Source organism: Oncorhynchus masou, chromosome 19 (assembly GCF_036934945.1).
Source record: "Oncorhynchus masou masou isolate Uvic2021 chromosome 19, UVic_Omas_1.1, whole genome shotgun sequence".
NCBI lineage: Eukaryota > Metazoa > Chordata > Actinopteri > Salmoniformes > Salmonidae > Oncorhynchus > Oncorhynchus masou.
Window position 1 is genome coordinate 29,844,216 of NC_088230.1, and position 27,482 is coordinate 29,871,697.

Consider the following 27,482-nt stretch of genomic DNA (forward strand, 5'->3'; position numbering starts at 1 on the left):
CATTAGGGAGGCAGTTCCATGGAAGCAGGAAGGACCAGGCTGACATTAAATCCAGCTGGTGGTCTGATAGGACACAGGTGACACCTGCACTGGATTTGATATTAATTTCACACATTAAAGCTGGAATCATTAATGGTGAAACTGGCCACATCCCTTTGCGATATTACAACAAAGCATTTTACCCTGATGCATGACACTCCCGACATCTGCCAACAAAACAATAACAATGGCCATGGGGTGGACTGTGCTGCTGTTTCCCCCTACTGCAGAGTCCATATTTCAAACCGAGGTAAATTGGTATTATATACATCTGGCAAAAGCCATTAAAAAAATGTAAAAATCAATAACTAATTCACAATTTGTCACAGAATCCTCAAATAGACATGATTTATCTATAAATGTCTAGCATATTTTACAACCTTTGTTTTGACTAGAAATTCCAGTTGACTTGATAGAAATATATTACATCTATAAAATGCAATTTCAAGCGGTATAAATCTGTCACGTTGTCCGAAATAATGGTGGTCGGACCAAGGCACAGCGCACGTAGAGTTCCACATATTTCAATGAATAAAGTGAAACTTAAGCAAATACAAAACAATAAAGAATAAGCGAACCGTGACGACAATTCAGTGCTAACAGGCAACTTAACATATACAATATCCCATAACCCACAGGTGGACAAAATGCAACTTAAGTATGATCCCCAATTAGAGAAAACGATTACCAGCTGCCACTGATTTGGGAATCAAACACAAACACCAACATAGAAAAATAAACTTAGAATCCCACAAAGAAATAATAAACTAGACTAAACACTCCTAGTCACGCCCTGACCTACTCTACCATAGAAAATACAGGCTTTCTATGGTCTGGATGTGACAAAATCAATAACTAATTCACCTTTTGTCATATAAACATCAAGCTATGTATTATTTATTTTATAAATGTCTATCATACATTTACAACCTTTGTTTTGAGGACAAATTACAGTTTTGACTTGATAGAAATACATACAATCTATAAAATGCCATTTAAAGCAGTATAAATCAACGACAGTTGAAGTCAGAAGTTTACATACACCTTCGCCAAAAATATTTAAACTCAGTTTTGCACAATTCCTGACATTTAATCCTAGGAAAAATTCCCTGTCAGTTAGGATCACCACATTATTTCAATAATGTGAAATGTCAGAGTAATACCAGAGAGAATGATTTATTTCAGCTTTTGTTTCTTTCATCACATTCCCAGTGGGTCAGAAGTTTACATACACTCAATTAGTATTTGGTAGCATTGCCTTTAAAATGTGTAACTTGGGTCAAACCTTTTGGGTAGCCTTCCACAAGCTTCCCACAATAAGTTGGGTGAATTTTGGCCACCATTTGAACACCATTCAAATGTATCCTTCCTTCCAACCTTCCTTTGGGTAATCACTGATCAGACAACACTTATTTATTTTTTAGGTTGTAGATCAGCTTTAATATTACAGATGCAGTTGAAGTCAGAAGTTTACATACACCTTAGCCAAATACATTTAAACTCATACACTACATACACTGAATTAGTATTTGGTAGCATTGCCTTTAAATTGTTTGACTTGGGTCAAACGTTTCGGGTAGCCTTCCACAAGCTTCTCACAATAAGTTGGGTGAAATTTGGCCCATTCCTCATGACAGAGCTGGTGTAACTGAGTCAGGTTTGTAAGTCTCCTTGCTCGCACACACTTTTTCAGTTCTGCCCTCAAATTTTCTATAGGATTGAGGTCAGGGCTTTGTGATGGCCACTCCAATACTTTGACTTCGTTGTCCTTAAGCCATTTTGCCACAACTTTGGAAGTATGCTTGGGGTCCCTGTCTATTTGGAAGACCCATTAGTGACCAAGCTTTAACTTCCTGACTGACGTCTTGAGATGTTGCTTCAATATATCCACATAATTTCCCTTCCTCATGAAGCCATCTATTTTGTGAAGTGCACCAGTCCCTCCTGTAGCAAAGCACCCCCACAACCTGATGCTGCCACCCCCGTGCTTCACGGTTGGGATGGTGTTCTTCGACCTGCAAGCCTCCCCCTTTTTCCTCCTAGCATAACGATGGTCATTATAGCCAAACAGTTCTATTTTTGTTTCATCAGACCAGAGGACATTTCTCGAAAAAGTACGATCTTTGTCCCCATGTGCAGTTGCAAACCGAAGTTTGTCTTTTTTTTATGGTGGTTTTGGAGCAGTGGTTTCTTCCTTGCTGAGCGGCCTTTCAGGTTATGTCGAAATAGGACTCATTTTACTGTGGATATAGATACTTTGTACCCGTTTCCTCCAGCATCTTCACAAGGTCCTTTGCTGTTGTTCTGGGATTGATTTGCACTTTTCGCACCAAAGTACGTTAATCTCTAGGAGACAGAACGCGTCTCCTTCCTGAGCGGTATGACGGCTGCGAGGTCCCATGGTGTTTATACTTGCGTACTATTGTTTGTACAGATGAACGTGGTACCTTCAGGCGTATGGAAATTGCTCCCAAGGATAAACCAGACTTGAGGTCTACAATTGTTTTTCTGAGTTCTTGGCTGATTTCTTTTGATTTTCCCATGATGTCAAGCAAAGAGGCACTGAGTTTGAAGGTAGGCCTTGAAATACATCAACAGGTACACCTCCAATTGACTTAAATTATGTCAATTAGCCTATCAGAAGCTTCTAAAGCCATGACATCATTTTCTGGAATTTTCCAAGCTGTTTAAAGGCACAGTCAACTTAGTGTATGTAAACTTCTGACCCACTGGAATTGTGATACAGTGAATTGTCTGTAAACAATTGTTAGAAAAATTACTTGTTTCATGCACAAAGTAGATGTCCTAACCGACTTGCCAAAACTATAGTTTGTTAACAAGAAATTTGTGGATTGGTTGAAAAACTAGTTTTAATGACTCCAACCTAAGTGTATGTAAACTTCCGACTTCAACTGTATATGGTGCATTGGTTCCTCTCAGCAGAGACACTTTCGCTCAACGTGAGCTGTGTGGATTTAAAGAGTGGGTGGGATTTGCATTCAGCGAATGTAGACATTGTGAATGTACTTTTGACAATATGCAGATGTAATTTAATGAGGATGTTTTTGTGCAAAGGACATTGGACAAACATATTCGACAATGCTGTGAAATTGAAAAGGCCAGCACTGACTTCTTAAGAAACAGACTTAACACAACATATGGTAGAAACGGAAAGAGCAAGCTAGTTGAATTCCCTGTTTTTAATCTTATACAGTAAACTCGGCATTGATCCATTAGAAATTAAGTGTGTGTTGAAACACCTAGTTCTTTCAGGACAATTGGACTTGGACACTTTAAATGCTGCTCTCCTTGATTTCCCTTACTCTTCCCTGGTTGTAAGAGCTAATGAGTTTTAATGACTCCAACCTAAGTGTATGTAAACTTCTGACTTCAACTGTAATTCACTGTTTGTCACATAAACATAAACCTATGTATGATTTATTCTATAAATGCTATCATTCTTTTACAACCTCTGTTTTGAATAGAAATTCCAGTTTTGATTTGATAGAAATACATTATCTTTAAATGGAATATTTGAAATTAAGAAATCTAATTCAGTGATTGTCTCAGAAAAAGAGAAAATATGCATTTATTTGCAATAACTTTAAAGAAATGTTAATTTGAAGTGCAATTTGCTCTATATGAAGTCAGACAATGTTTACAATGTTAAATGTTATGCCAAATCAATGTTCGCATTTTTTGTGCAACAGTTCCACATTTTAAAGTAGTTACAAAGCACAACAGTCATTTATTTACATGTCTCTAATTTATCAGCAAAGAGGCCCCTTCCAATCATTTTCTATTTAAGTCCTTCTTTGTCATCCCCAGACAAGCTGAATGGTACCATCTTTGGCACACAGAGCATTCTATCTGCTGTATTAAAAATATAAACAGGGTTATATTCATTTACAGTTCTGGAATAGAGAGCAAATAGCATAGGGACAGCCTGGTTGAAGTCCTAGTTTTTAATGGTTAGTGCCAGTAGGTTGCAGAGGGGTTCACATACAGTTCAGCGGCAAATCATAATGTATACATTTAGCCCAAAAACCAAACATGTACCCTTTACTTCTTATTTTAGTGGGTTTAAAAAAAATCCACCCTCTTATCTTTCAGTATCCATGCTAATACACACACACGTTATGGTTTGCTCTTAGTTTTCCTTTTCTCCACTGTGGATGTCCATGTTGATCCTCTTGGTTGTCTTGATCCATCCACCGGTCTTCTTTGTTAGTCAGGCCTGACGTCTTCCATCACTTAGTTATTTCCTGTAATCTAATATGACTGAAAATGCAACATTTTCTGCCAGGCCCCTTCTAATAGGGTGTAACAGACTCGTTAGAACTTTGACCACACGCCCTCTAGACGGACTACATGCCCTCTATCAAATCAAAACTGGAATTTTTACTCAAAACAAAAGTTGTATAAGTATGCTAGACATTTATAGAATAAATCATATCTAGTTTTATGATTGTGACAAACGGTGAATTAGTTATTGATTTTTACATTTTTAAAATGGCCTTGGCATATTACAAGTGGAAGTTCAAAGGGACATTAAAGCGGAATGCCAAGTTATGATGCCTGATTTGCGCCACAATTGTATCATGAATAACCTTTAGTGCAGAATTGCTACTATACTGATTTTTTCTTTTTTTCAGAATGTAGAAATAATACCCATTTCAACTCTATAATCTAGCACATTCTCCACACAAAACATTTTTTCATTATTTTAAAAAGCATTTCACTGTAAACCCTCTCCATTTCCCTTTTTTTAAGCCAAGTTCATTGTATCCAGTCAACATTTCACATGACACTGCAAATCACAAAAAAATCTATGTCCTAATCAAAAGGTGCAGCATAGGTGTCAAAAAAAGCCTAAACATTAATATTCTATGTCCTGAAAACTGTTCCCTTTCACCTACGGAGACAGTAGTAGGCTGCTCAACTAACCTATTTAATCTATGGCAAAGCCTTAGTGATGGTGCCAGCTATATTCACAAACGCTACTCAATGATAGAAAAAGATATACCAAGAAGCATGTGCGTTTTACAACATTTACATGTGATAATGAGCCAGTGAATGAATACATGAATATAGCCAAAACCAATGCAAGCATGCATGCAGGAATTATTGAATCATAGATCCCAAATCACACTTGAGGTAGTGCATTGATATTGGCACTCAAACAATGTCAGCCATTCTTCAACAAGTATCCATTGGGGAACATTTCAGCTAACTGTGGTCGTTGGTAAAATGTACAGAGCAATAATGGAAAACCATTTTAAAAAGCATGAAACCAATAGCTCACAAGTTCCATGTTGCAATATCTTGTCTAAAGGCTCTATTCACGCTGTAAAACTGAAGAGTTACAAACACTGCAACTTTTCAGGGAAGTCAGGAACCAATATCCTTAGTCAGTTAGGAAAGCTAAAGCTAGCTTTTTCAAACAGAAATTTACTTTCTGTTGCACTAATTTCAAAAAGTTTTGGAACACTAAAGTCCATGTAGAATAAGAGCACCTCCTCCCAGCTGCCCACTGCACTGAGGCTAGAAAACACGGTCACCACTGATAAATCAAAAAAAAAATTTGAGAATTTCAATAAGCATTTTTCTACGGCTGGCCATGCTTTCCACCTGGCTACCCTTACCAACATACAGTGCCTTGCGAAAGTATTCGGCCCCCTTGAACTTTGCGACCTTGTGCCACATTTCAGGCTTCAAACATAAAGATATAAAACTGTATTTTTTTTGTGAAGAATCAACAACAAGTGGGACACAATCATGAAGTGGAATGACATTTATTGGATATTTCAAACTTTAACAAATCAAAAACTGAAAAATTGGGCGTGCAAAATTATTCAGCCCCCTTAAGTTAATACTTTGTAGCGCCACCTTTTGCTGCGATTACAGCTGTAAGTCGCTTGGGCTATGTCTCTATCAGTTTTGCACATCGAGAGACTGAAATTTTTTCCCATTCCTCCTTGCAAAACAGCTCGAGCTCAGTGAGGTTGGATGGAGAGCATTTGTGAACAGCAGTTTTCAGTTCTTACCACAGATTCTCAATTGGATTCAGGTCTGGACTTTGACTTGGCCATTCTAACACCTGGATATGTTTATTTTTGAACCATTCCATTGTAGATTTTGCTTTATGTTTTGGATCATTGTCTTGTTGGAAGACAAATCTCCGTCCCAGTCTCAGGTCTTATGCAGACTCCATCAGAGTTTCTTCCAGAATGGTCCTGTATTTGGCTCCATCCATCTTCCCATCAATTTTAACCATCTTCCCTGTCCCTGCTGAAGAAAAGCAGACCCAAACCATGATGCTGCCACCACCATGTTTGACAGTGGGTATGGTGTGTTCAGGGTGATGAGCTGTGTTGCTTTTACACCAAACATAACATTTTGCATTGTTGCCAAAAAGTTCAATTTTGGTTTAATCTGACCAGAGCACCTTCTTCCACATGTTTGGTGTGTCTCCCAGGTGGCTTGTGGCAAACTTTAAACGACACTTTTTATGGATATCTTTAAGAAATGGCTTTCTTCTTGCCACTCTTCCATAAAGGCCAGATTTGTGCAATATACGACTGATTGTTGTCCTATGGACAGAGTCTCCCACCTCAGCTGTAGATCTCTGCAGTTCATCCAGAGTGATCAAGGGCCTCTTGGCTGCATCTCTGATCAGTCTTCTCCTTGTATGAGCTGAAAGTTTAGAGGGACGGCCAGGTCTTGGTAGATTTGCAGTGGTCTGATACTCCTTCCATTTCAATATTATCGCTTGCACAGTGCTCCTTGGGATGTTTAAAGCTTGGGAAATCTTTTTGTATCCAAATCCGGCTTTAAACTTCTTCACAACAGTATCTCGGACCTGCCTGGTGTGTTCGTTGTTCTTCATGAAGCTCTCTGCGCTTTTAACGGACCTCTGAGACTATCACAGTGCAGGTGCATTTATACGGAGACTTGATTACACACAGGTGGATTGTATTTATCATCAAGTCATTAGTCATTTAGGTCAACATTGGATCATTCAGAGATCCTCACTGAACTTCTGGAGAGAGTTTGCTGCACTGAAAGTAAAGGGGCTGAATAATTTTGCACGCCCAATTTTTCAGTTTTTGATTTGTTAAAAAAGTTTGAAATATCCAATAAATGTCGTTCCACTTCATGATTGTGTCCCACTTGTTGTTGATTCTTCACAAAAAAAATACAGTTTTATATCTTTATGTTTGAAGCCTGAAATGTGGCAAAAGGTCGCAAAGTTCAAGGGGGCCGAATACTTTCGCAAGGCACTGTATCAGCACCCCTTGCAGCAACTTGCCCAAGCCCACCCCCCTCTTCTCCTTCACCCAAATCCAGACAGCTGGTGTTCTGAAAGAGTGGCAATATCTGGATCCCTACAAATCAGATGGGCCAGACAATCTGGACCCTCTTTCTAAAATGATCCGCCAAAATTGTTTCAACCCCTATTAGTAGCCTAGTCAACCTCTCTTTCGCATCGTCTGAGATCCCCAAAGATTGGAAAGCTGCCGCGGTCAACCCCCTCTTCAGAAGAGGGAGACACTCTAGAACCAAACTGTTATATACCCATGTCCATCCTGTCCTGCCTTTCTAAAATCTTCAAAAACCAAGTTAAACAGATTACATCAGATCATTCCGAATCCCAATGTATCTTCTCCACTATGCGAGCTGGTCATGGGTGCACCTCAGCCACACTCTAAGTCCTAAACGATATCATAACCACCATCGACAGAACTGCGCAGCCGTCTTTATCGACCTGGCCAAGGCTTTCGACTCTGTCAATCACCGCATTCTTATCGGCAGACTCAAGAGCCTTTGCTTTTCAAATGACTGCCTCACCTGGTTCACCCACTACTTTTCAGAGTTCAGGATGTCGAATCGGAGCGCCTGTTGTCTGGACCTCTGGCAGTCTCTACGGGGGTGCCACAGGGTTCAATTCTCGGGCAGACTCTTTTCTCTGTAGATATCATGACGTCACTCTTGCTGCTGGTGATTCTCTGATACACCGCTACGCAGAGAACACCCTTCTGTATACATCTGGCCCTTCTTTGGCACTGCTAACAAACCCCCAAATGAGCTTCAACACCATACAACACTCCTTCAGTGGACTGCAACTGCATTTAAAATGCTATTTAAACTAAGTGCATGCTCTTTAACCGATTGCTGCCTGCACCCTCCCGTTCAACTAGCATCACTACTGTGGACGGTTCTGACTTAGAATATGTGGACAACTACAAATATCTAGGTGTCTGGCTAGATTGTGAACTCTCCTTCCAGACTCACATTAAGCATCTCCAATTCAAAATTAAATCTAGAATCGTCTTCCTATTTCACAACAAAGCCTCCTTCACTCATGCTGCCAAACATATCCCCGTAAAACTGACTATCCTACAGATCCTTGACTTCGGCGATGTCATTTACAAATTAGCCTCCAACACTCTACTCAACAAATTGGATGCAGTCTATTACAGTGCCATCCGTTTTATCACCAAAGCTCCATATACTACCCACCACTGCGACCTGTATGCTCTCATTGGCTGGCCCTCACTACATATTCGTCGCCAAACCCACTGGCACCTGGTCATCTATAAGTCTTCGCTAGGTAAAGCCCCGCCTTCTCTCAGCTCACTGGTCACCATAACAACACCCACCCGTAGCACGTGCTCCAGCAGGTATATCTCACTGGTCATCCCCAAAGCCAGCACTTCCTTTGGCCGCCTTTCCTTCCAGTTCTCTGCTGCCAATGACTGGAACGAATTGGAAAATCACGTAAGCTGTAGACTTGGATCTCCCTCTAACTTTTAGCACCAGCTGTCAGAGCAGCTCACAGATCACTGCACATAGCCCATCTGTAAATAGCACACCCAACTACCTCATCCCCATATTATTCCTTACCCTCGTGCTCTTTTGCACCCAGTATCTCTACATTCACAGCATCATCTGCACATCGATCACTTCAGTGTTAATGCTAAATTGTAATTATTTCGCCTCTATGGTCTATTTATTGCCTTATCTCCCTACTCTTCTACATTTGCACACAATGTTCATAGATTTTTCCATTGCGTTATTGACTGTACGTTTGTTTATGTGTAACTCTGTGTTGTTTTTGTCACACTGCTTTGCTTTATCTTGGCCAGGTCGCAGTTGTAAATGGGAACTTGTTCTCAACTGGCCTCCATGGTTAAATGTAGGTGAAATAAATAAATAAATGTTGGCTCAATTGTAGTCTCCGCTAAAGAGGGAACATTGACATTTGTACTGACCCCTTTCTGACTTCTCCTGGTATGAAATCATGGACTTGTATTAACTTAGGTCTCTACTCGACCCGCATCTTGGAAGTTCAGGTTTACATTTTTAAATCAACGTTCTAGCTTTTTTTATGACTTGTTAAACAAAATCATTTATCTGAGTAATTGTATTAGTATAAAATATAATTTCCCACCAAAAATAGAAAACAATATAGCTCAGTATTTGTATGGTTTATTTTAGTTGTTTTTGCTCATCTTTATAAAGTGTTCAAAAAATTTCAGTTGTGATTGTATCTGTCAATGACCACAGTATGGCACTCTATCAAAACGGTGTTATGCTTAATGTTTTGGTGCTTTATAAAATGCCTGCCACCATTAACACACATATTTAACTGATGCTGCAACAAGCCATAAAGAAGGCTATTCCAAGATCCTATAAACATGTCACCTGAAATTTACTACCAGGAGTGAACACGGTTTTAAAGACTGGGACTGGTACAGTAATCTGAGAAATGTGGTGTCTTCATGTCAGAAGTATGGCGAGGTTGTCATATCGATGTCAGACCCCGCACCCCCCACCATCACCACCACTTTCAGCATTTTGCAAGTTCATCATGTCAGTTAGGTCTCCTCCTGCACCCTTCCCTCATCCAGCAGTCTTGCCCTCTCTGCCGGGTTCCGCTCCTCTTCCTCCACCATGTTGGCGCAGCAAGGAATCTTGGCCAGCAGGGGGCGATGAAGCCCATTATAAAGCGCTGCACCCACCAACAACACAATGAAACCCAGAACCTGTAAACCATGGAACTGCTCCCAGCCCAGAGCCAGACTGACCACCCAGATGACCACGGTGCGCAGACTGTCCAGCACCATGCGCGTGGTGGCGCTGATTTCCTTGGTGACGGAGATGCCGGCGAAGTTGAAGAAGGCGATGGACACTGTGTTGCCGAGCAACGCCAGGATGATCATGGGGTTGTGGCCGATCTGGCAGAAGGCGTCCAGCGCGTCCTCGAGAACGTGTCGGGGGTTGTTGCTAAAGCTCCCCACCGGGATGTAGAAAAAGGGGATGAGGAGCAGCGAGAGGATGAAGAAGCCAAAGAACCCTAGAGATGGAGGAGAAGGAGGAGGCTGGATGAATTACTAACGAGCTACAAACATTCTGTCTTTGATACAGCGCTAAAGGTGACAACACAGACATTATGATTATTTCCACAGAAACAAAAGAGAAATGTCAAACAGGTTACTAAGTACTACTTACACATGTAAAAATCTGGTTGCTACACTTGCATATCTTCACTGTAAGCTTCACTCTCAAAGCTGTACAAACACCACTGCTACATTCTGTAGCTAGAGTTATACATTAACCCAATGCATACACCCAGAAACGTATATGTTCACTGTACCTTCAGTGCCCACGGCCCGTAAAGGATGAACGTCGTGCTTGTAGACAAACTTCTCCTCCAGAACCATCTGGACAGCTGCAATGACCTGGGCCATTATGATCAGAAGATCACCTGGGGGTCAGAAGAGATGACCTTTACATGGTAGTTCCTCATTGAATATTTGTTTTGGCAAGATGTTGCTGCTGAGGGAAAACAAGTCTCTGGAGAAGTAAAATGTAAATAGTCAAAAGTAAATATTGACTCCAACTCAATCATGGGCCTTGTTTGAATTGAACACCATTCAAATGTATCCTTCCTTCCAACTTTCCTTTGGGTAATCACTGATCAGACAACACTTATTTTTTAGGTTGTAGATCAGCTTTAATATTACAGATGCAGTTGAAGTCAGAAGTTTACATACACCTTAGCCAAATACATTTAAACTCATACACTACATACACTGAATTAGTATTTGGTAGCATTGCCTTTAAATTGTTTAACTTGGGTCAAACGTTTCGGGTAGCCTTCCACAAGCTTCTCACAATAAGTTGGGTGAAATTTGGCCCATTCCTCATGACAGAGCTGGTGTAACTGAGTCAGGTTTGTAAGTCTCCTTGCTCGCACACACTTTTTCAGTTCTGCCCACACATTTTCTATAGGATTGAGGTCAGGGCTTTGTGATGGCCACTCCAATACCTTGACTTCGTTGTCCTTAAGCCACTTTGGAAGTATGCTTGGGGTCACTGTCCATTTGGAAGACCCATTTGCGACCAAGCTTTAACTTCCTGGCTGATGTCTTGATATGTTGCTTCAATATATCCACATAATTTTCCTTCCTCATGTAGCCATCTATTTTGTGAAGTGCACCAGTCCCTCTTGCAGCAAAGCAACCCCACAACCTGATGCTACCACCCTGTGCTTCATGGTTGGGATGGTGTACTTGCAAGCCTCCCCCTTTTTCCTCCAAACATAACAATGGCCATTACGGCCAAACAATTATATTTTTGTTTCATCAGACCAGAGGACATTGCTCCAAAAAGTACAATCTTTGTCCCCATGTGCAGTTACAAACCGTAGTCTGGCTTTTGGCAGTTTTGTAGCAGTGGCTTCTTCCTTGCTGAGCGGCCTTTCAGGTTATGTCGAAATAGGACTCATTTTACTGTGGATAAAGATACAGAAGTATCTGTTTCCTCCAGCATCTTCACAAGGTCCTTTTCTGTTGTCCTGGGATTGATTTGCACTTTTCTCACCAAAGTACGTTCATCTCTAGGAGACAGAGCGAGTCTCCTTCCTGAGTGGTATGACGGCTGCGAGGTCCCATGGTGTTTTTACTTGCATACTGTTGTTTGTACAGATGGACGCGGTACCGTCAGGAGTATGGAAATTGCTCCCAAGGTTGAACCAGACTTATGGAGATCTTGGCTGATTTCTTTTGATTTTCCCATGATGTCAAGCAAAGAGGCACTGAGTTAAGGTAGGCCTTGAAATACATCAACAGGTACACCTCCAAGTGACTCAAATTATGTCAATTAGCCTATCAGAACCTTCTAAAGCCTTGACAACATTTGCTGGAATTTTCCAAGCTGTTTAAAGGCTCAGTCAACTCAGTGTATGTAAACTTCTGACCCACTGGAATTGTGATACAGTGAATTATAAGTCTGTAAACAATTGTTGGAAAAATTACTTGTGTCATGCACAAATTAGATGTCCTAACCAACTTGCCAAAACTATAGTTTGTTAACAAAAACATTGTGGAGTGGTTGAAAAACGAGTTAATGACTCCAACCTAAGTATATGTAAACTTCCGACTGTAGATTGATAAAAGGAACAATGTAATTGTCTGCATCATTTCCAATCCCACATTCATACACACACAAACTCAGCAAAAAAAGAAACATCCTCTCACTGTCAACTGCATTTATCCTCAGCAAACTAAACATGTGTAAATATTTGTATGAACATAAGATTCAACAACGGAGACATGAACTGAACGAGTTCCACAGACATGTGACTAAGTAAAAATCAAAAGTAACAGTCAATACAGCTGGAGGCCACACCAGATACTAAGTACTGCAGTGAATCTCCTCCTCATGGACTGCACCAGATTTGCCAGTTCTTTCTGTGAGATGTTACCCCACTCTTCCACCAAGTTCCCGGACATTTCTGGCCCTGGCCCTAGCCCTCACCCTCCGATCCACCAGGTCCCAGACGTGCTCAATGGGATTGAGATCCGGGCTCTTCGCTGGCCATGAAAGAACACTGACATTCCTGTCTTGCAGGAAATCACACACAGAACAAGCAGTATGGCTGGCGGCATTGTCATGCTGGAGGGTCATGACAGGATGAGCCTGCAGGAAGGGTACCACATGAGGGAGGAGGATGTCTTCCCTGTAACGCACAGCGTTGAGACTGCCTGCAATGACAACGGTGTAATGCTCATTCCTTCGACGAAAACCGCGAATCCGACCATCACTCCTGGTGAGACAAAACCGGACTCCTCAGTGAAGAGCACTTTTTGCCAGTCCAGCGACAGTTGGTTTGTACCCGTAGGCGACGTTGTTGCCGGTGGCGTCCGCCTTACAACAGGCCTACAAGCTCTCAGTCCAGCCTCTCTCAGCCTATTGCGGACAGTCTGAGCACTGATAGAGGGATTGTGCGTTCCTGGTGTAACTCGGGCAGTTGATGTTGCCATCCTGTACCTGTCCCGCAGGTGTGATGTTCAGCTGTACCGATCCTGTGCAGGTGTTGTTACATGTGGTCTGCCACTGCGAGGACGATCAGCTGTCCGTCCTGTCTCCCTGTAGCACTGTCTTAGGCGTCTCACAGTACAGACATGGCAATTTATTGCCCTGGCCACATCTGCAGACCCCATGCCTCCTTGTAGCGTGCCTATGGCACATTCACGCAGATGATCAGGGACCCTGGGCATCTTTCTTTTTGTGTTTTCCCAGAGTCAGTAGAAAGGCCTCTTTAGTGTCCCAAATTTTCATAACCGTGACCCTTAATTGCCTACCGTCTGAAAGCTGTTAGTGTCTTAACGACCATTCCACAGGTGCATGTTCATTAATTGTTTATGTTTCATTGAACAAGCATGGAAAAGTGTTTAAACCCTTTACAATGAAGATCTGTGAAGTTATTTGGATTTTTACAAATTATCTTTACAAGACAGGGTCCTGAAAAGGGGACATTCTTTTTTGCTGAGTTCACATGAAATGAGTTGCAAAATGAATAGGAAATATAGTCAAGACGTTGACAAGGTTATAAATAATGATTTTTAATTGAAGGAATAAATTGTGCCCTTCAAACTCCACTTTCATCAAAGAATCCTCCATTTGCAGCAATTCCAGCCTTGCAGACCTTTGGCATTCTAGTTGTCAGTTTGTTGAGGTATTCTGAAGATATTTCACCCTATGATTCCTGAAGCACCTCCCACAAGTTGAATTGGCTTGATCGGCACTTCTGACGTACCATACGGTCAAGCTGCTCCCACAACAGCTCAATAGGGTTGAGATCCGGTGACTGTGTTCTGACTGTGTTTACTCCATTACAGACAGAATTCCAGCTGACTGCTTCTTCCCTAAATAGTTCTTGCATAGTTTGGAGCTGTGCTTTGGGTCATTGTCTTGTTGTAGGATGAAATTGGCTTCAATTACGCGATGTCCACTGGGTATGGCACGACTTTGCAAAATGGAGTGATAGCCTTCCTTCTTCAAGATCCCTTTTACCCTGTACAAATCTCCCACTTTACCACCACAAAAGCAACCCCAGATCATCACTTCTCCCCCACCATGCTTGACATCAAGCACTCCTCTAGCATCTTTTCATTTTTTCTGTATCTTATGAATGTTCTTCTTTGTGATCCGAACGCCTCAAACTTACATTTCTGTCCATAACACTTTTTTCCAATCTTCCTCTGTCCAGTATCTGTTCTTTTGCCCATCTTAATATTTTATTTTTATTGGCCAGTCTGAGATATGGCTTTTTCCTTTGCACCTCTGCCTAGAAGGCCAGCATCTCAGAGTCGCCTCTTCACTGTTGACGTTGAAACTGGTGTTTCGCAGGTACTAATTAATGAAGCTGCCAGTTGAGGACTTGTGAGGTGTCTGTTTCTCAAACTAGACACTAATGTACTTGTCCTCTTGCTCGGTTGTGCACCTGGGCCTCCCATGCCTCTAACTATTCTGGTTAGCACCAGTTTGTGCTGTTCTGTGAAGGGAGAAGTACACAGCGTTGTACGAGATCTTCAGGTTTCTTGGCAATTAATCTCATGGAATAGACCTTCATTTCCCAGAACAAGAAAAGACTGCTGAGTTTCAGAAGAAAGTCCTTTGTTTCTGGCAAATTTGAGCATGTAATCGAACACAAATGCTGATGCTCCAGATACTCAACTAATATAAAGAAGCCAGTTTTATTGCTTATTTAAAATCAGAACAGTTTTCTGCTGTCCTAACATAATTGCAAAGGGTTTTCTAGTGATCAATTAGCCTTTTAAAAGGATAAACTTGGATGAGCTAACACAATGTGCATTGGACCACAGTGGTGGTTGATGCTTGATAATGGACCTCTTAACGCCTACTTAGATATTCCATTAAACATCATCAGTTTCCAGCTACAATAGTCATTTACAACATTAACAATGTCTACACTGTATTTCTGATCAATTTAATTTTAAATGAACAAAAAAAGTGCATTTCTTTCAAAAACAAGAACATTTCTAAGCGACCTCAAACTTTTGAACGGTAGTATGTGTGATATATATATATATATATATATATACACACACACATTCCCCCTTTACTATTTTCCCATAACCCTATCAACCCCCCCCCTAATTGGAGCAAACTAATGGACAACAATAATTAAGACAACAATTAAGCTTACACTGACAGCTTTGGAAAGCTTGCGTTCAGATATACAATCATGAGTTAGATCTGTGAATAACTCAAGTGTGGAAGAAGGGAAAGATTATTTTCAATCAGGACCCTACCTTTGCCACTAAGTGGCTACTCATTATACTCTTAACAATATGTCCTAACCCAGGCCTACCCTCTTAACAATGTGTCCTAACCCAGGCATACCTTTGACACAGGAAGTATTCCCTTCCAACCACCATTCTTTCTCTCTTACCAGTGACGACCTCGCTGAGTTTGTGTGAGTCATCCTTGTTTCCGCTTATGAAGTCGGCCAGGCCCACCATCACCAGGCCCAGAATAGTGACAAAGATGCCTGTCCACTGACTGGCCACCAGGCGGCGCCCCAGGAAGGCCACCGACAGCAGGCCCGTGAAGATGATCACCGCCCCACGCAGCATCTGGAAGCTGGAGGCACTCGTCATGTTCAGGGCTGGGGAGAAAGGATAGAGTCACAGAGGGTAACAGACAGACCTTGGTTCAAATAGGATTTGTTTTATTTCTTGTTCCAGGCTGTATCACAACCGGACGTGATTGGCCCAGCGTCGTCTGGTTTTGGCCGGTGTAGGCTGTCATTGTAAATAAGAATTTGTTCTAAATGGACTTGCACAGTTAAATAAAAAAGGTTAAAATATATATACACACACACACTACTCTGGATGGTTCTGACTTAGAATACGTGGACAACTACAAATACCTAGGTGTCTGGTTAGACTGAACTCTCCTTCCAGACTCACATTAAGCATCTCCAATCCAAAATTAAATCTAGAATCGGCATCCTATTTCGCAATAAAGCATCCTTCACTCGTGCTGCCAAACACGCCCTTGTAAAACTGATCATCTTACCGTACCTCGACGTACCTTGTCATTTACAAAATAGCCTCCAACACTCTACTCAACAAATTGGATGCAGTCTATCACAGTGCCATCCGTTTTGTCACCAAAGCCCCATATACTACCCACCACTGCGACCTGTGCGTTCTCGTTGGCTGGCCCTCGCTTCATACTCGTCGCCAAACCCACTGGCTCCAGGTCATCTTCAAGTCTCTGCTAGGTAAAGCCCCACCTAATCTCAGCTCACTGGTCACCATAGCAGCACCTACCCATAGCAAGCGCTCCTGCAGGTTTATCTCACTGGTCATCCCCAAAGCCAATTCTTCCTTTGGCTGCCTTTCCTTCCAGTTCTCTGCTGCCAATGACTGGAACGAACTGCAAAAAAACACTGAGGCTGGAGACTCATATCTCCCTCACTAGCTTTAAGCACCAGCTGTCAGAGCAGCTCCCAGATAACTGCACCTGTACATAGCCCATCTGTAAATAGCCCATCCAATTACCTCATCCCATACTGTATTTATCTTGCTCCTTTGCACCCCAGTATCTCTACTTGCACATTCATCTTCTGCACATCTACCATTCCAGTGTTTATTGCTATATTGTAATTACTTCGCCAAAATGGCCTATTTATTGCTTTACCTCCCTTATCCTACCTCATTTGAACATACTGTATATAGACTTTTCTACTGTATTAGTGACTGTATGTTTGTTTATTCCATGTGTAACACTGTTGTTGTATGTGTCGAACTGCTTTGCTTTATCTTGGCCAGGTCGCAGTTGCAAATGAGAACTTGTTCTCAACTAGCCTAACTGGTTAAATAAAGGTGAAATGAAAATTAAAAAAATACATATAACAATAGCCTGCCTGGAGTGGCAGATGGGTGGGGATGCACTTTTGGAACTATTGTCTCAACTAGAGGTCGACCGATTATAATTTTTCAACGCCAATACCGATTATTGGAGGACCAAAAAAAGCTGATGCCGATTAATCGGCAGATTTTTATTTATTTATTTGTAATAATGACAATTACAACAATACTGAATGAACACTTATTTTAACTTAATATAATACATCAATAAAATCAATTTAGCCTCAAACAAATAATGAAACATTTTCAATTTGGTTTAAATAATGCAAAAACAAAGTGTTGCAGAAGAAATTAAAAGTGCAATATGTGCCATATAAGAAAGCTAACATTTAAGTTCCTTGCTCAGAACATATGAAAGCTGGTGGTTCCTTTTAACATGAGTCTTCAATATTCCCAGGTAAGAAGTTTTAGGTTATAGGAATTATAGGACTATTTCTCTCTATACCATTTGTATTTCATTAACCTTTGACTATTGGATGTTCTTATAGGCACTTTAGTATTGCCAGTATAACAGTGTAGCTTCAGTCCCTCTCCTCGCTCCTACCTGGGCTCGAACCAGGAACACATCGACAACAGCCACCCTCGAAGCAGCGTTGCCCATGCAGAGCAAGGGGAACAACCACTCCAAGTCTCAGAGCGAGCGACGTTTGAAACGCTATTAGCGCGCACCCCATTAACTAGCTAGGCATTTCGCATCGGTTACACCAGCCTAATCTCGGGAGTTGATAGGCTTGACGTCATAAACAGAGTAATGCTTGAAGCATTGCAAAGAGCTGCTGGCAAAACGCACAAAAATGCTGTTTGAATGAATGCGTACGAGCCTGCTGGTGCCTACCATCGTTCAGTCAGAATGCTCTATCAAATCATAGACTTAATTATAACATAATAACACACAGAAATACGAGTCTTAGGTCATTAATATGGTCGAATCCAGAAACCATCATCTCGAAAACAAGACGTTTATTCTTTCAGTGAAATACGGAACCGTTCCGTATTTTATCTAACGCGTGGCATCCATAAGTCTAAATATTCCTGTTACATTGGATAACCTTCAATGTTATAATTACGTAAAATTCTGGCAAATTAGGCGGCCCAAACTGTTGCATATACACTGACTCTGCGTGCAATGAACTCAAGAGAAGTAACACAATTTCACCTGGTTAATATTGCCTGCTAACCTGGATTTCTTGATTATGGCATTGATGTTTATGGTTAGGTACACATTGGAGCAACGACAGTCCTTTTTCACGAATACGCACTGCATCGATTATATGCAACGCAGGACACGTTAGATAAACTAGTAATATCTTCAACCATGTGTAGTTAACTAGTGATTGATTGTTTTTTATAAGTTAAGTTTAATGCTAGCTAGCAACTTACCTTGGTTTACTGCATTCGCGTAACAGGCAGGCTCCTCGTGAGGCAGGTGGTTAGAGCGTTGGACTAGTTAACTATAAGGTTAATAGATTGAATCCCAGAGCTGACAACATAAAAATCTGTCGTTCTGCCCATGAACAAGGCAGTTAACCCACCGTTCCTAGGCCATCATTGAAAATAAGAATGTGTTCTTAACTGACTTGCCTAGTTAAATAAAGATTTAAAAAAGGTGTAAAAAATATAATATAATTATAAATATATATATAAATATATAAATAAATAAATATATATATATTATATATCAGCCAAATTGGTGCCCAAAAATACAGATTTACGATTGTTATGAAAACTTGAAATTGGCCCGAATTAATTGGCCATTCCGATTAAATCGGTCGACCTCTAGTCTCAACTGGCAATTAATTTCTGGTAAAAGAAAGGAAATACTAATTGATCCCAGGTCCACAGACAGTCAGCACAAACTTTCACTATGATGACTCAGAAATCGAGACTTCTCGGTCATTGTGTCCAGTTCCTTAAAACAAATGGGAGACACTTCACAAGAACTTAAAGGGGAATACAGTTAAATTGTGCCTCTGACCATAATATTTTATAGATCATTTAGACTTTCTTGCAGTTTTTTAAGAATATTTTTTAAGAATCAAACTCGAAAGCCCTTTTTGGTATGAATTGCCAAATTATGAAAATATTATGTAAAGTGCGAGGGAATTAAATGGTGGCCTAAGCAGCGAGCGACACATTCCCAGAAAACTCTGGAGCCCGCTGCAACACAAAATTAAGATAAATATCTAGGATGTTCGGATCACGTACCAACATACATGATGGAGGTAGCGGTCATGTCACAGAGAGCAGGGGGGAGGAAGAGGAGGGGGTTGAAGCTCTGGCCCGTGTTCATCTTGGGCTCTGGTCTTCGTCTGTCGTGACAAAGCAGCATGTGGAAGACGACCAGACAACTGAGCTCCCCCAGGAACATCCCTACGGCCTAGAGAGAGAGAGACAGAGCGATGTGAGGGGGGCAGTGAGCCAGAGACACACAGTTGAGACAGAAGAGACAATGACAGCATTTAGGAACCTTCCTATCAACACGGTTGATAAACATCAAGTAATTAATTTAGGTCTAGCTTATATAGTTATAAAAAACACAGAATATGAGGGGCAGGGAGACTGTACCTGTACAAACGGGTGGGAGAATGTGTGTTCAGGGGAGTCTTTGCAACCCTTTGCGGAGAACATGTCAGCCCATCTGGGGGAGAACAGGAGAAAGTTTATTAAGTTTGCTCAAGAATGTCACACTAACAGTCAGAAACCAATCTGTTCATGAGACCAATCTGTCTCCTTTCAAATACTTGCACTTGATTGAGCTTGCTTTGCGCAATGGAACCAACAATATAGTCCCAAAAGTTCAAACCACACCCATCTGGCACTCCAGGCAGACTCAATCAAATGCTCAAAGTATGATACGGTGACATAGGGGTTAATGAGTGACTTAGTCGTCTGTGCCTAGCTACCTGAACACCCACTGACTTTTATAGTCCAATTGGCCTGATCAGTAGAGGCATGACCAGCATGTGAGTTCTCCTTGCTGATTGAATATAGACTAAGGGCTGTGGTCACAGAGCCTCACAAAGTGATGCTGTGGCCCTTTCCTCACAGTAGTAGTCTGAGCTCCATAACACTACTGTACCCAGTTGAGTAACTGTTTGATTGACTGAATTTAGCTATTGATTTGAGAAAGTTTTACATTTACACATTGCCAAGTCCAATAACATATACAGTTGGTTAAATCAACTCAAAAGGCTACTGACATCTACGTTTTTTAATCAACAAGAGGAAACTGTTCTCAGCTCAAGATAACATTCTCCTCAGTGAAGCACAGACAGTGAAGTGTTTGGTTTCTGGTGAACGCTCTGGAAAGAAGCCCAAAGAAAGCAGATGAAATGTGATCTCTCTATTTGCTACATTGTCTCATTGCACTGAGCAAGAGCAACCATGTATTTTATACAGTATTCCAGTACAGTTGTGACATGAGACATACTGATGGGACTTGCCAGACTAGACCACGGTGATAAAGTGCCATTTCCACATGACATAAAAGAGCACACAGTAGCACAACTACGACCTATAGGCCCAGCCTATATCACATTTTGCATGACAGCAAAAGAGAAGTTGAGACGCCAAGCCATAGTTTAGAGAAGTCTGCTTCTTTTGTGGCAACTAAGCAAATGTGATTTGCAGAGACAGCAGTGTCCTCGCTTCATGTCATCAAAATACATGTATTAATCAACAGTGACACAAGAGCACATGAAAGGTTTCCCTCCCTGTGTCTGGCACTTGTCTAATGTCTAGAAATGTCACAATTTCAAATGTAGTTATACATTGCATTTAGGCTACACCTAAGCTAAGCTAGTAAGCAAACATACAGCTTCTAATTCTCAAACCGGCATTGTTTACAGTGAGATTGGCTCGTTGCTGACCAAAGCAATTTAAAACAGGAATTTAGGCCTACAACAATGGCATCATGGAAATCTAGCTTTTTTCCAAAAGTACAATAAAATGTCAAGTAGCCTCGCCTAATTTAGCCTACTGTAAAATATACCAAGCAATTGAGCCACAATAATTCAGTTCACAAGGATTCAACAGTGAAATAAACACTGTGGCCCAAATCTTGATGTCTAGGACAGTGGTCACCAACCTTTTGAGTCAAGATCACTTTGAGTCAAAATGCAAGCAGAGATCTACTGCTCCGATTAATTTGTATTTTTAACATGACTTAAATGTAAGCCTATGCAACATTATCCAATTAAAAACAGTTCTGTAACAATGAGTTTTGTGCAGTAGGCTATAGGCCCAATACAATATCACTGCATTTTGGCTAAGCTTGAATTTCCCTGCCAATGTTCTTCTCAGACCATTTTGAAATTATATTTAAAAATTGTAGGTATATGAGAACATTGGTAATACATAATTTTTTGTATTACTTTTGAGACACAGCTGAGTGAGCATAATAATTGTATTTTTACTGGACTGATGGCCTGCATCTGATGGTCAGTATGAGAGGAGGGAGCAGCAGTGAGGCTGCCTCTCACCCGACTTACAGTGCCTCCTCTCTCTCCCGCCATAGGCTGAGAAAAGGGGACACAGTCTTCCAGCTGTTGGTGAAATTTAAATCGCACTGCATTACATTGCCTCCTGCGCCAAATCAGCTTGTTACTCCTATAACAAGAGAAAGTGAAATATTCCTCGATATTAACAAATACACAAGCCACAAATAATAACAACGCAAGCTTATCAAAACACTGCTAGACTCATTCATTTTAAGACTAGTAAAACGGTTGAAAAAAAGTGACAGTTCTGATCGAAAACTTAAACATGAACTTACTTATATAAACAGCAGCTCTTTGTTATATTCGTCGAGTTTTTCACTAGTCACGGTTTTAAAAAGGTTTCAAATCTCACATTATCAACTTTGCTGTACGTTTGAGTATTCTTTTTACAGTCTATCGCTCGAGGAAACTGCAGACTCAGTGATCTAAACTATCAGATTGGCCAGCAGTAGAACTATAGGTCCACCTCATTTGCTATCTGGGACTACCGGGTATGCAATGTTCTATCTTCAGACACAAAATGGTTCAAAATTGGAACACTTTGCCTTCCCGGCGCTAGGACTGCTGAATCAAGCGCACCTACCGCGAAACGAATAACACAAATTAGGGACCCAAGGCTTTATCGTTGTTGTTTTTTGACATAAATGTTTGTTGAACGAATAGGAATGGTTTTGCGATCAACCAGATGCTCAACACTGGCCTATGCCATTGGCTACATCGTAGACCGTGAAATCAATTGACAACGTGAATGAAACGTTCACTTACTTTGCCGATAGCGTGTTGATAGAGCCGGTTGTGAGCATAAGACCCGCAAGAAAGAGTTGATACTTCGTCCAAGCCATGTTGGACGTGCCGGGATAGAAAATACAACTACGAGATACTTTGTTTCAAACGCAGCGACTTGTGTTCACTCTCTCTGCCTACAGGAATGAAATCACATGACTTCGAGTGTGTCAGCTGACCGAGTGCGCACAAGCAAGTTAAAGGATCGTTTCCTGTTGTGGTTTTGTCAAAGTCCGACGGGTTGCTTCTTCTTGTCATTCAGTCCGAAGGACTGTCGTTTTTGTTCCCGAAAAACGACCTTTTAGACACATACGATTATAATGTATCAGGGAACAGTTCATATTCATGGGTGAGATATATAGTCTATCTTAGCTGGTATGCCTCCTGGCATGGTTGGTAGATTTAAGAAAAGCAAGCAATAACTAAATCTACTGAATAAGATTCACATTCCTTGAAATATTTCACCCAGATTTTTAGCAGAGGTTCAGAGAAGCATATTTAGTTTCTTAAAAAACACGAGTCAGTAGGATACAGACAGTTTAAGAGGTACAGCGGGGCAAAAAAAGTATTTAGTCAGCCACCAATTGTGCAAGTTCTCCCACTTAAAAAGATGAGAGAGGCCTGTAATTTTCATTATAGGTACACTTCAACTATGGCAGACAAAATGAGGAAATAATGTCCAGAAAATCACATTGTAGGATTTTTTATTTATTTATTTGCAAAATATGGTGGAAAATAAGTATTTGGTCAATAACAAAAGTTTATCTCAATACTTTGTTATATACCCTTTGTTGGCAATGACAGAGGTCAAATGTTTTCTGTAAGTCTTCACAAATGCTTCACAAATGCTTCTTACAAATCCACTCCTTCGTTGCCCGGTCGGTGTGTTTGGGATCATTGTCATAATGAAAGACCCAGCCACATTTCATCTTCAATGCCCTTGCTGATGGTAGGCTTTGTTACTTTGGTCCCAGCTCTCTGTAGGTTATTCACTAGGTCCCCCCGTGTGGTTCTGGAATTTTTGCTCACTGTTCTTATGATTAGTTTGACCACACGGTGTGAGATCTTGCGTGGAGCCCCAAATCGAGGGAGATTATCAGTGGTCTTGTATGTCTTCCATTTCCTAATAATTGCTCCCACAGTTGATTTCTTCAAACCAAGCTGCTTACCTATTGCAGATTCAGTCTTCTCAGCCTGGTGCAGGTCTACAATTTTGTTTCTGGTGTCCTTTGACAGCTCTTTGGTCTTGGCCATAGTGGAGTTTGGAGTGTGACTGTTTGGGGTTGTGGACAGGTGTATTTTTTGATAACAAGTTCAAACAGGTGCCATTAATACAGGTAACGATTTGAGGACAGAGGAGCCTCTTAAAGAAGAAGTTACAGGTCTGTGAGAGCCAGAAATCTTGCTTGTTTGTAGGTGACCAAATACTTATTTTCCACCATAATTTGCAAATAAATTCATTAAAAATCCTACAATGTGATTTTCTGGATTTTTTTTCTCATTTCGTCTGTCATAGTTGAAGTGTACCTATGATGAAAATTACAGGCCCCTCTCATCTTTTTAAGTGGGAGAACAACAATTGGTGGCTGACTAAATACTTTTTTGCCCCACTGTATGCAAACAATTTACATATTTCACTGCTCTATTTCACTAGGATGAGTTTCACAGAAAAAGCCATATCTCAGACTGGCCAATAAAAAGAAAAGATTAAGATGGGCAAAAGAACACACGCACTGGACAGGGGAACTCTACCTAGAAGGCCAGCATTCCGGAGTCGCCTCTTCATTGTTGACATTAAGGCTGGTGTTTTGCGGGTACTATTTAATGGAGTAGCATGGAGTAGCCTTACTTTCTTAGAACAAGAATAGACTGACGAGTTTCAGAAGAAAGGTCTTTGTTTCTGGCCATTTTGAGCCTGTAATCGAACCTACAAATGCTTATGCTTCAGATACTCAACTAGTCTAAAGAAGGCTCATTTTATTGCTTCCTTAATCAGGACAACAGTTTTCAGCTGTGCTAACATAATTGCAAAAGGATTTTCTAAGTATCAATTATCCTTTTAAATTGATGAACTTGGATGAGCTAACACAACATGCCGTTTGAACACATTAGTGATGGTTGCTGATAATGGACCTCTGTACGCCTACGTAGATATTCCCTAAAAAATAATCAGCTACACTAGTCAGCTATAACATTAACAATGTCTACACTGTATTTCTGATCAATTTGATTTTATATGGACCAAAAATGTGCTTTTCTTTCAAAAACAAGGACATTTCAAAGTGACCCCAAACTTTTGAATGGTAGTGTGTATGTTCATTAATATGTTATTAGCATATCATATATGTCATACAAATTTAGAATATCTCCACTACACAAAAATATCAGCGTTTCTGCATCTCACCGGTAGGAATGGGCCAGCTACATTTCCTTGTTGTAAGCAAACCACAATATGCAGAATTCATAGTGATTTCAGGAGGTGGAGGACCGCTCTGTGAAGGTGTATCCAATTGATATGAGAAATAGCTGAATGTCTGTGTTCATAGCCAGCACTTTCAACCAGAGGATTTCGAAACGGAACAGAAGTTTCAACTCATGGGTTGCCATGTTGTCGATTGTTGAAAAATGATGCTATTCCATCGATTTTCCCCTTCACTTTAAAGAGGAAGGCATCTGATCAGCTAACATCAGCGCAGCAGAAAATAAGCTAACATTACCTAGCTAGCTAACTAGCGAACTACATTTGTTTATCTAAACTAAAATCTAGCTAGATAGCTTTCATAATACGTTGGATAGACATTCCAAAGCATATCAATGTAAGCCAGCTGCTATCTGGCAATGTGATTTGTAACTTTGCAAGCTAACGTACTACCGCAGAATCTAACGTGACTAACGTTATGTGTTCTATTTAGAGTCCGATCCCATCAAATCTGTAGAGGCATCAACATCAACATCAAGCTCAGCACCAGGAACTATTGTATGTCACCTTCTAAAATCTACTAAATCTTTCCATGACTCCATGATGAGCAAATACATATATTGGAGCTAGGCATAAACATGCTACATGTCTTGTTGTCATAGTTGGTGTGTTTACAAGTAGGCTACAACTTCTACTGTAGTTTTCTCTGTATTATGGAGGCTTAATTGATTGTTCATGCAAGGCTTGAATTCTCAATTAGAGAAAATTAGCTAGGAGGAGATGGTGTGGGTGACTGACTGGTGATGGTTGGGGGTGTTATTGTGTCTAAAGTTTAGTATGAATGATCTATTGACATGAAGGGGGGGGGGGTGGATATTGTACCTTGTTTGAGTTTGTATTAATGGGGACAAAGTAGTAAAATGGTGTCTAATCACTGACTACTGTGTGTCCTACAGACTACTCCTGCTATTGCTGAAGACCTGTTAAGGGAATTTTTTATCAATGATGACTAATTATGTATACATTTCAATCAGGACTGACTAATCAGAATACTATTATGTTACTGTATATGTACTAATCCGAATACTATTATGTTGCTGTATCAGTATGAGTTTTCTTTCTTGATCCCAGTGCTGAATATAATGTGTGTATATGTGGTCAAGAGTTAGAACAATGACTGTCTGTTCCTTGGTAGAAATGAATGAACGATATCTTCAGACTGGCTAGAATGCTTATCTACACGAGAAGACCTTGGCTCATAAATTATATTAAATTGGTAGGGAGACGGATGTGGGAAGGCTTGAGATACTGCCTTTGTACCAGGGTGGGAGAAGAGACAAGTTGGTACTAGAACTAATGATGTCATTTTCAGTTTATAACCTGTGGTAACCTGTATCGTGTTCAGTACTCTCGTGAATAAACTCTGCTGATTGACTTTAAGACTGGGCTCTGTCCATTATTATAGAATAAGGGTCTTACAAATCCTTATGAATTGACAAGTGTTTAATTTAATTGGGTATTAAAACATAGAGCAATTAAATTCCTTTAATAATTGGTCCTTCGAACCGGGATCTAAATATCCGTCTCTGTCATCTGGAGGTCATACACCGGAAAAATAGTGCACGAGCGGGTCTGGTCCCGTTAGTTAAGAACTGGCCTCTGAATTGAGGTTAAAAACAACAGGCCGGTATACACCCCAGAAGACAGGGACGGTGACTAGATCAAACAAACAGTGCTTTTCCCAATCGGCAGCAGGTCAGTAGCCTTTATTCTCAAATTTGGGAGGGATTATTTAGGATATTTTTTGATTAAATATTATAAAGGAGTTTGGATTTAATCAATGATAGGTGCTTGAATATTCTGAACAAATACAACGGGATTCTACCTTGAGTTTTAACCAAAATCGATAGGAAGGAAACAGGTCTGAAATTGACCTGTGGTAAGGTGCACTACCATAAATAAACTAGAGCTTAATAAATCCTGGTTTTGCAAGCCGGAAGGTTATTAAGGAGAGATATAGTACGCATTGGGGAATCAGGACGCTTGTTCCGTACAAATAGGATAGCCATTAATTCAAAAAACATACCTAAATAAAGTTTGAACCTGAGTAGTCTATCTGTATATGGGAAGTCGTCTGACTATCAAGAAGTAGCAGATAGATATATATAAAACAGGTGAGGATAAATTAGGCTTGGTGAGAAGGCAGGGTAATTCTAGGCGAACAGAATAATTGAACTTGTACAATGCTGAAAGAAATTAATATCTAAGGGGAGGGTAACTTAGTCTAGAGTAGTGAGATATGGGATATTAACGTTGAAAGTCCCAAGGAAAATATCCTACGTGTGAAATGTAATGTCCGATCAAAAGTCATCTATAGACGTGGTTTCCAGGAAGGAGAAATACATACTGATTATCATTAAAGAGACACACACATAGTCAGACAGAAAAGCAACTAAAGTAACTAAGTAACGGTAAATAGCAGATTCTTAG

The 27,482-nt window shown here is 40.6% G+C and overlaps 1 protein-coding gene across 1 annotated transcript; it reads right to left on the bottom strand.

The window, feature by feature from the left end:
• Positions 1-9,515: 9,515 nt before the first annotated feature.
• LOC135506134 (solute carrier family 35 member F6-like) lies at positions 9,516-22,734 on the bottom strand. The gene is made up of 6 exons (XM_064925594.1): positions 22,556-22,734; positions 19,857-19,929; positions 19,497-19,668; positions 15,806-16,021; positions 10,700-10,810; positions 9,516-10,399 (listed from the first exon to the last, which is right to left on the bottom strand). The coding sequence occupies exons 1-6, from the start codon at positions 22,630-22,632 to the stop codon at positions 9,921-9,923; spliced, it is 1,128 nt and encodes a 375-aa protein (XP_064781666.1). The 5' UTR covers positions 22,633-22,734; the 3' UTR covers positions 9,516-9,920.
• Positions 22,735-27,482: the final 4,748 nt, after the last annotated feature.